Genomic DNA, 10,141 nt, shown 5'->3' with positions numbered 1-10,141 from the left:
GTTTAGCTACCAAATCTCTTATTGTATTTTTTTGTCTCTACCAGATTATCTTATTAAATAAAGTTTAGTTTCAAAGTTAGCCATTAATATGAACCCAACATGTGACAAGTTTATCAATGAGATTTTGACAAGTGTAACAGTAAATAAAAAAAATATTATACAATAAATTACAAATAATAAAAGTAAACAAATAATTGTTTAGAAAAGTATATAAAAATATATCATAAAAAGGAAAATATAGAATAAACTATAAATCCTAAAAGTAAAAGGTATACTATTTTTTAGAAAAAAGAAAAAAATATATAGTAATACTACTAATTGTAAAAAGAAAAAAAATCACATTAAGAAATTTTTGAAAAAATATATTAAAATAAAATCATACATAAAAAGTAATAGTAGTGCCATTTTTTTTAAGATGAGTTGTTACTAAAATCGATTAAGAGGGTATTGCCATTGACAAAAGGTTAGGGTGATCAATTTTCAGTCATGATTGTTGAACCGACCTTCAGTAAGATCTTCGTAATTAGAGGTGTCAAAGTGGTTAATCTAAACCAACTTAACTCATTACTTAATTGGTTTAAAAATTAAATGAGCTCATGACTCATCTAAGTATTTAACAGTTGAGTTGGATTAACTCATTAACCCAGTTTGATGGGTAAATGGTTAATTGGGTTGATCTATTAAAGTATTAATTAATTAATATTAGCAAAACAAATTATAATTATCACCATCATCATCATCACATTTTTTGGCGTAAAATTGTGGATTTACGTTTTTTGTGAAAAATTATAAAGTCATATTTTTTGCGAAGAATTAACGCTATTATAACCAAACTCATTAACTTTTTTTTTGAAAATTTTTATTAACTCATTTAATCGATCAACCCATTAGAGTAAAAAATTTCAAGTCATTAACATGTATGAGTTGTAACATGAATCTTGACTCATTTTGGCATCCATAGTTTTTCTTAAACATCATATATATATATATATATATATATATATATATATATATTTAATGTATTTTCAACAAGTTATTTCTAAGTTTTGGTTTTTTAGATTTTTGACTTAAACAGTAAATTACATTTTTGTATGACAATTATTATATAAAAAAAAAAATTATCTATATATGTTTTACCTATGGCACTAAAAATCTTTGACGTAGCTCTGTGTATTTGTATGTAGTTAAGACTATATTAGCAAAATAACCTCTATTAAAATGATTGTTTGAACCTACCACTTATCGAATCATTTAAAAACAGCATATTGTACTTGTAGTATATTAAAGAACATGCACGAACATGTAATAGACCTAATTTTACATATATTTTAATCATTTTTCTGAATTTTTTTTTTAGCAACCTATTGATCATTTTTTCAGTGATCACCACAACTATTTGGAGAACTCGTTTGCTTGTGTTTCACATGTGCTACAAAAAAAAATTGCCACCCACATTAAAATATTATAAGCTCTTATCAATCTTCCAGCCACTAAATTATCATCCCAAACTGCCATGAGCACCTCCCAATGATTTTACAGATAGATGAACATGGGTGCAAAAAGACTCCTCAAAATCACCATTTACAGCTGCATAAACTTTGCACCGAAGTAGTAACGATCAAGTCCAAAAAACAAAGGGTCTACATATGTCACTATCTTTCTTTTTTCTTTTCTATAAATATGAAGGAGACAAGAGATTAGTACAGATAATGTGGTCATTTATTAGCCTTGCAAACCTCTTATGCCAAAGCAAAGCCTCTGCTAAAGCTTCTTTCTGTGACAACGAATCTGATACTTTATCTGGCTTATTCTCTGTCGTATCTATGGCACATGTCTTCACCTACATTATCTTACAAGCCAAAATGTGGATCAGGTTGTTGGTCTTGTCGTCATCGATGAGCCTCGTCCCACAGGAACAACTCCTGAAAAAGCATCTTCTGGTTCTTCTTCTTCTGATAGCACTGCACAGCAGAGTTTTCCTATTTTAATACCCAACTGATCTCAAACTGTTTTGTTGCTCAAGAAACGTCACACTTACCAGTTGTCTCTTCACCAGCCTGCGCCCCAGCTATCCCAATGCAGGAGTACAGAGAGTCCTCGTCCACTCTTAATTGATTATAAGCGAGGTATATGTCCTCGATCGAAGCAGCTTCATACAATGAAGTAAGTTCTTTAATGCATGACAGTTCCTAAAAAAGCACAACCACCCCATCAGAAGAAGTCAAGTTAGAAACGAAACAGTTAAGAATTTGCAAGTGAGTATCACCTTCCTCGGAACAGAGGAGGCCTGCAAGTGAGCTAATAGATTAAGCCAATAAGCATTGGATTTGAGTTCAGCTTCATGTCTCATAAGAAGAGTTCGCTTTGCCTGTTGATAGACAAACAACACCACTTTCCATTAACAACGAAAACGAGCTAAAAATAGCTAAGCTGAGAAGGCAAAAGAGACAACTAACCCTATCCAACTCCCTAGGGGCAATTTGGTTGCTATGCAATCCTCTAAGAACGCTCTTACAGGCATCAACCGCTTTGTATACCTGGAAAGTGTATTGAGAAAGTTCGTGAAGAAAACTGTTGACGAAAGAGTGGCTCATTTACTGTAAGCAAAATACAAAGTCTGCATACCTTGCCGGGAGTTGAAGTCACAGATACTACATACCACCCGAGATTCAGCCTATCAAATAGGTTTAGCTCAAACGATACGTCATATGTCAGTCCAAGAGAATCTCTTACTGTCGTGAAAAGCCTGCAATGATTCAAAAAAGTTATCTTTCAGCTATGAGTGGAATAAAATGTATATGTAAAATAATAGGCACATAGAATGTAGAGACACTTCAGTCTGAAACAAAAAGACAATCAGATGCATAAAACCGCATTCTCTTAAACCCAAATGTTTACTGACAGATCATTTTCTAAAAGTGCTTCATTCTGGCGGTTAGTTGCTGAGCAAATTTCGGACACGAACCAAACCAGAGTACAATAGCAGCAAAGAACTCAGCTTTCAAGTAATATGACACCATTCAACAATAAGAGGTACCTTGAGTTTATGATTTCTGCCAGAAGACCCATTGTAATTCCAAAGAAAAGAGGGTGGGCACGAAGCTTCTTTTGCAACTCCCTGTCTCCGCCCTCTAGCAACTGTTCCTCCGATTTCGAAAGTCCATCTGCCATTCCAATGTGCATGCATGAAATATGAAAAGCTATTTGTCTCAGATCTAACCACGAAATTTTCCTAATACTACTGAAGATGGATTTCTGGTGTATGAGACAAGCTCAGAAGTCAGAACCAGACATATATACAAGGTTGCAAAATTGTGACACCACATGAGTTTATGTCGGTCCCATTAAGGTGTAACTTACCATGAGCAACAGTAAGTTTGCTAACAGACTGAAAAAGGTCATCCCTGTCAACTGTAAAGCCCCATCGATTTGGCGCTGGTCCAGCAATGTATGCACATGCTCTCTCATCAGTATCCTTCAAGAATACCTGTTCAGAGATAAATATGTCAATTATCCTGCTTGAATCATACATCTAAGGGGATGGTGAAACCGAAGAGAAATTCCATGCATTACTGCTTTTTTCCGAACCTGTTGAAATTGCAAGCCAGCTGTTGGTTGGCGAAACACAATAGGCTCAGATCCAGGTAGTTTTGTAGAATCATGGCTGGCTTTAACTGTACCGAGGTAATCAAGGATGCAACGCTCAATTTCCTCCTCTGAAAAGTCCCCCACAATGCTTACCTGAAGGAAACCACAGAAAATTTTATGAAAATAAAATAAAATAAATATTTTTCAAGCAAAATATCAGCTTTCAAGTTTGAGATATCACCTCCATATTTTCCCCAACAAAATGACTCATGACCGCTTCTTTCACAGTTTCTAGATTCAGGGTCTGTAATGACTTAGGTGTCGGCTCAACAAAACGCTCATCACCATTCAGCATCGCAATCATGAGTTTATGAGCAGTCGCACGCTCCAAGCTTTTAGGAATTGATCGAAAATACGAAAGATATAGCTGCCGTGCTCGATCAAATGCATCTTCCAACCAGACACTACGCTGCATACCAGAGAACCAACACTCTTTATCAGCAAAAGATTAGATAAAAACAGAGGAACATGAACAAGCGGGTAAGAGAAAACACTATTGACCGCTAATCAATAAAACCCAATGGTCAGAAATGTTGCAAAGCATATTTCATCGTCTTAGTTATAATCTAGTACCTCAAGCACCATGTGAAGCAGCTGAAAAGCTGCTTGCATTCCATTGTCTCTCAGAGTAAATCGGAATTCCATGGCAATGAACTCCTCAGTTGACTCCAACGAGCAATTTATCAAATGATTTACACAGAAAAGCTCCACCTATACAGAAATGGCTTTCAGCTTAGTTCATTTCCTTTTTGTAGTTTAAAAAAAATATCACAATGCAGTTTTCAACAGCTTCACTTGCCTGCTCCCTTGAAAAGTCTCCAACTCGACCACCCTCACTGAGTGTACGAACACCAACAACCACAGCTCCTTTGGAATCAGAAGTTTCTGCAGCTCGTCCACCACCAACAATAAGCCGCATGACACCTGCCCGAGATTCGGTTGTTGATATCTATATTGAAAAGGGAAATGTCAAGGGAAGAGTCTTTATCTCTACATGCAATATACTGAAATAAAAGTATGGTATCAATCAACACTAAAAAAAAAAAGATTTTCTGCTAAAAATGAAGCTTAATTTTTAAGATGTTAAGAACTTCAATTTGTTAAACAGACAGCACAAAACAACAATATAAAAAATGAAGAGAACGTCTTATAATGTAGAAAGAAAATCACCATGGACATGATGCTTAGATAGTAAGCAAGAGGAAAAGGATGTAAGATGTACCTTGTAATTTACAGGTATTCCATTAGATAAGCGAAGCTGAGTGATCCCAGTCTCTTTGTCATGCAACTTGGTTACGTTTGACCCAGGAATAGGGACAAAACATGGATTTCGTTGCAAGGTTAACTCTTCCAACTGTGATTGAGAGATCAATTCTTTTGGCACCTCGAGCTGCAAGGATGAGGCAAAAAGCTGATTCAGAACTACCCTTTGGTCTATACTTGAATTAAGAGAAGATAAAAGTACAAAAAAAAAAAACAGAAGTTACAAAAGAAGGAATACCTCAGGCTCAGCTTCAATGGGTGCTAATAATCCTGATTTGACAGAATCTATTATTTCAGCAGGAGTTATATTAAAATCACTCTCACCAACCCCATCAACGTGCACCTTTGTGGGAACACAAGCAACTATTGCTGCAGGAAGAGGTGCAGTGGGCCTTCCAAAATCAGAAATAAACTCTAGCACCTTGGCGCCAACAGTATTTACCTGGACAGGAAACCATCAAAACAGAAGAAAAAAAAACTAATTGAAACAAAAATATTTTAAATAGTATGATATGCAGGAAGAGTTAAATATCCAGTAGTTATTGATGTGTTAATCACCAGGAATTTTGGAATTAACAGTCATCTTCTGCGTCAGATGTTACAAGAAAAGCTAATAAGAATAAGCAGAACAGCGAAACCTACCTCTTCAAGCGTAACAGTTCCAGCTACAGCAACCAAGGTCTCATGTCCTTGCGTCTGATCCATAACAGTGTGGCCTAGTGCATCACTTTCCATGATAAAATCCAGGTTATCAACAGACGACACATTATCAATCATAGCCGCAAGATGTTCACTATCTTTTAGAAGAGCATCCATGTAACGTGTAAGTTCACCCCTGGTGACACCAAATTCTTTAAGTCTTCGAACCTACAAGTAGAACGATACGTTAAACATAGCTAATAGCTAAATGAATTCTCATAAGCAAAAAAAGGTGACAATGGTTCTAACAGTCTTTTAGACTATCTCTTCAACCAATGCATTATTCACAAGTCCACATAAAACAATGAAAAATAGTAACCACAATGAAGATAAATTAGAACAAACAATAAGCAAACCTCTTGGACAGCAACTTTCACTGCATTTTGCCAATTTTTGGGCTCTGCGGTGACAGTAAGAGTGGTAACAGTGCATCCTTCCCTTCCCGAATCACTATGGTCCAATTCAACTGATGTAAATGGCGGGTTTGAACTCTGAAAGGTACAAAAATAACATCACCAAAACTTACTGACAGTACGGAGTCTACTGGTAATGCATATAAATCCTAAAACCTTCAATAAATAATATAGCTAGATCCACGAACTGGAAAAGATTTTTTACTTTTAATAGTGCACCACCAGCTAATCGAAAACACACTTATATTGTTTGAACACCCCATCAGAGAGCTGATTTAATAAAATTTTAGTGGGATTTGAAGAGGTTCATTTTGATCAACAGAAATCTAAGCAGAATGTTCAGTACAAGAAAATGAGAACAATTATTCCTTTCCTAGCAAAACTTGAGAACAAATGTATTCAGAATAGCAACATCCTAACACCCTCATACCTTGTATCTCGTATTAATTCGAAAATGTAGAGCAGAGAGAAATATTCTTTTCATCAGAACATTTCGCAGGTCTCCAAATGTCTGAACCTTGCTAACAGGTATCTGCAGGAAGACCAAAAAAATTGTAACATTTCATGATACAATCTACCACCCTAAATTGGCTGTATCATGTTAAGCTAGCTGAAAAAAAAAAGGGAGAAATTAAAAGATTGTAACAGAAACCTTGCAGAACATATTGATTGCAAAATTTTGAAGAAGCTCATGCTTAAATATCTGCGGAGGCTTTAGATCAATACTGGTTCCAGGAAGCGACCAATTATGCTCAACCGGGGGACGAATTGCATGTCTTTCTCTTTTAATCATCTTAGATTGATCAGCAGTATTTGTTCTCTCATTTGAAAAGGTTCCACCAAGACCAGCTGGCAGCTTCGGAACGAGAAAATTAGCCATGGCACCGAAGGCACCAGGAGTAGGAGAGGGTGTTGATTCATTATCCAAACCAGTTTTTCCAAACACAGCCTGTGCAAGAGCGATTGTCTGGTCAAGATAGACTACGCAGTAGAAATTCCATATTTACTTATTAATGACAACCGGCAATGCAAGAAAAAGGTAATAGACTATCTTACTTCAATATTGTTGACTATCTGAGGTATGTTGTTGATGTCTCCCACAATATATAGAGTGGCATTGGCTGGGAAGTACCATCGCTCATGAAATTTCCTAATTTTGTCAACATCCCACTTCTTAATCTGCTCTTCCAATCCAATAGGGAACCTTCTACCCAGCTTGTTCTCAGAATGTAAATGTTGTAACAACTAGTCGCAAGAAATAAAACACAACGTGTCACTGATTATCCACCAAAAATTGGGTAAGACAACGAACTGTTGTGCTGACATAGAAAACTATTCATAATAATTACCTGGCAGTCAACACGATACTCAATTGTATTCATCATCTGAAGTTCTGAAAGTATAGCCCGCCTTTCCTTCTCAACTCGAGAAGATAGGAATTTTGGGTGAAAAGCTATCTGTAATCATTAGAGAAATAAGATTTTATTTTCCAAATGAATCAAGATCCATGAAACATAGAGGGATTCTGATTCTCACACAGAAAAAAGTGTTAGGACATATCCAATGGGAAGACATCATCTTAGATAGCAAAAATTTACCTCATTCAAGGCATCGAGCACAGACGGGAAAAGGTCGTCCTCAGAGTCCTGAAAAGGTTCAGCACTCTAATTAATATGAAGCTAGTATTCGATCTGTCGAACTCTATCAACATGATAAGCAAGCCAATACGTTCTCCAAATTATCACAATAACATCTAAAGAGAACTCAATCAAAGAAACAGACTTCAACGTCAATATACAAATAAAGATCAACAGCAACTTCAGTATTCGTTGCTCATAAAAGAAATAGTATTCCATGTACAACATATAGGTATATGGAAATGTATATATATAGAAATATAGTGGAGAAAACAAAACAAAAAGAGTGAAGAGAATGTGATAATTTGGTCAAATCGATGCTATTACTATAAGCACCATATTTGTTAAAGCAAATACAGAGGCAACAAAAACCTGTGAAATTGAACTAACCAAAAAAAGCCAATCAATAGATACGCCAATAGGTGTACAAAAAAACAAACCTTTGTGTGGGTGGGAGAGTGAATATGAAATACTGTATGGTGGAAATCTGTGTATGCATTAGAGCGGGCACCTGTACCAAGAAGTTTCTCACGTTTCTTGCTCCCAAGGAATGCAACATGTTCTATCATATGAGCAATCCCTTGCTCATCGTCTTCCTCATCAATCGATCCTACATGAACTTCCATGTGTGCCTCAAATCTAGCATTCGAAAACATTTCAAAACATATGTAAGAAATAAGAGAAAGAACTTAAGAGGAATCCACCATATGCTTAAGCTATTATAGAAAAGGAGAACAAAATTGCCTTCCTTTATCCTTTTTCTTTGTTGTAAATCACTAAATTGTAAATTGATATTCAATATATGTAATGTAAGGGAAAACATGTTAATTATCTAACTCTGATGCATAAAGCAACCATTAAAAGTATCACGAGTAGACCAACTTCAGGTATTTTTGGCAATCTACCTGTTTGGTGGAACTTTGTTCGGCAAAATAAGATACCGAAGTCCATTTTTCAATTGCCCCCGGTGCAACTTGGGATGAGAAGGAAGTTCACAACCAAGAAATGCTTCTAGCTCTGCAGTATCTATCTCAGGGGGCAATAAGTCTAGATCTTGTCTCTCCGCAACGATGCCATCTGGCCAGGCTGTTCCAGCAGCATGTGGCTCATCTGGTCCAACAGTTGCATTTAGAACCTGAGAATTTTTTCTCTGAAAAATTGACACATATTGAGTCTGTCAAACACATAGTTCAAAAAAGAGTACATGACGCAAGACTAGAACATAAGAAGGGAAATAGTGTAGCTTTACGAACCAGAGAAGAGGTCAAACGAGACCTCGACAAACTAAATGAACTTCTGTCCACAAAGGCACTCGGTAATGATCTTCTGACTCCGGGTTGACTTCTTTTACAGGTAAAACAGAAATTGCGTCCCTGAGAAAGTGATGTCCCAGTAGCTTCTTTTCTGAAAATCGCGCTTCGTTGTCCCAGAACAATGCTCCTCTTCAAACGTCCCCTGTTCGCAGTTGGCTGTGCCCTTTGACATCAAAACATTCAAACCAAAAATTAACATCTGATTTCAAAAACCAAAATATTCAGTAAACGAGCAAATATAACTAATTTTCACTTTCCACAAATTCAGAAAGAAACAACAACGAAGATGAAAATTTAGTGATAAACATCTCCATCTCAAAATCAAAGGTTCCGCATAAACTGATGCTGACATAAGCAGACCAAGATACCCTAGAACCATTATAAGTAAATGAAAAAAAAAAAAACAGTGGCTATGAACCAAGAACTAATTTCAATTTCAACGAATTCAGAAATTTACTGATAAGCATATCCATCTCAAAACCTAAGGACTAAAGACGTACCAAAGACCAGTATATGGAATCGAAGACTGAGCTTCGGCGCGAACACGATTGGGAGTGAGACGCGGCGACGCAGGATTAAACCTAACTTTATTTCTATCTTTTACACATCGAGAGCCGCGGCTATCTCTAGAATTAACGGGAGCTAAGATCGGAGAGAACTTAACACCGGAGAAAATGGAGGAGGCCATCGTCGCCTATTGAGGACAAAAGAGAGAAACTACAGGTGGAGGAAAAAAAAGAGACAGCAACAAAAGAAAAAAAAAAAGAGAAAAGAAGAGGGAGATGAGGTAGCTACGTTTATTGTCTTCTCTTCCCTGATTGATTTTTTTTTCTTTAATCTTTTGGTCTGTGATAAGGATTGAGAAAAATATGTATGCCTCAAAAAGCCCTAACTTGCTTACCAAAGAAAAAAAAAGAAGCCCTAAGCTACACTTTGTATATATGGATATTGGGCTCCATGATATCTTTTTTGCCCCACAATTTGTAAATAGCAGCCCATTTTATTAAATAAAATAAATTATTTAAATTTGCAAATGACAAAAAGAAAGAAAACAAAATCACTTTGAAAAAGTTTTCATACGACATTTCTTTTACTACGCGAGAGCGATTTACCGTCATCTTCTAGTTTAACCCTCAAAATCCTACATTTTATATTTACCCTGTTTGTT

The 10,141-nt window shown here is 36.1% G+C and overlaps 1 protein-coding gene across 1 annotated transcript; it reads right to left on the bottom strand.

The window, feature by feature from the left end:
- On the bottom strand, positions 1,455–9,788 carry LOC104725237 (stromal processing peptidase, chloroplastic). Its single transcript, XM_010443864.1, has 24 exons — positions 9,474–9,788; positions 8,914–9,136; positions 8,566–8,810; positions 8,101–8,299; positions 7,622–7,669; positions 7,373–7,480; positions 7,080–7,268; positions 6,676–6,972; positions 6,454–6,555; positions 5,967–6,101; positions 5,554–5,778; positions 5,150–5,353; positions 4,871–5,038; positions 4,448–4,597; positions 4,222–4,359; positions 3,830–4,057; positions 3,589–3,741; positions 3,361–3,487; positions 3,038–3,164; positions 2,626–2,746; positions 2,457–2,537; positions 2,267–2,368; positions 2,039–2,189; positions 1,455–1,961 (listed from the first exon to the last, which is right to left on the bottom strand). Exons 1-24 carry the CDS (start codon positions 9,659–9,661, stop codon positions 1,870–1,872), a joined length of 3,801 nt encoding a protein of 1,266 aa, XP_010442166.1. The 5' UTR covers positions 9,662–9,788; the 3' UTR covers positions 1,455–1,869.

The sequence above is a fragment of the Camelina sativa genome, chromosome 11 (assembly GCF_000633955.1).
Source record: "Camelina sativa cultivar DH55 chromosome 11, Cs, whole genome shotgun sequence".
Taxonomy (NCBI): Eukaryota; Viridiplantae; Streptophyta; class Magnoliopsida; order Brassicales; family Brassicaceae; genus Camelina; species Camelina sativa.
Note: the sequence above shows the minus strand (reverse complement) of the source record. Positions and strands in the feature narration are given on the sequence as shown.

Bases quoted from the DNA above. Each gene is read 5' to 3' on its own strand.
- LOC104725237 (XM_010443864.1), bottom strand. From the start codon at position 9,661: ATGGCCTCCTCCATTTTCTCCGGTGTTAAGTTCTCTCCGATCTTAGCT. The intron at 7,481-7,621 runs GTAAATTTTTGC...TAATGATTACAG, and splicing joins TGCTCGATGCCTTGAATGAG to ATAGCTTTTCACCCAAAATT. The intron at 5,779-5,966 runs GTTTGCTTATTG...TTCTACTTGTAG, and splicing joins TGAAAGTTGCTGTCCAAGAG to GTTCGAAGACTTAAAGAATT.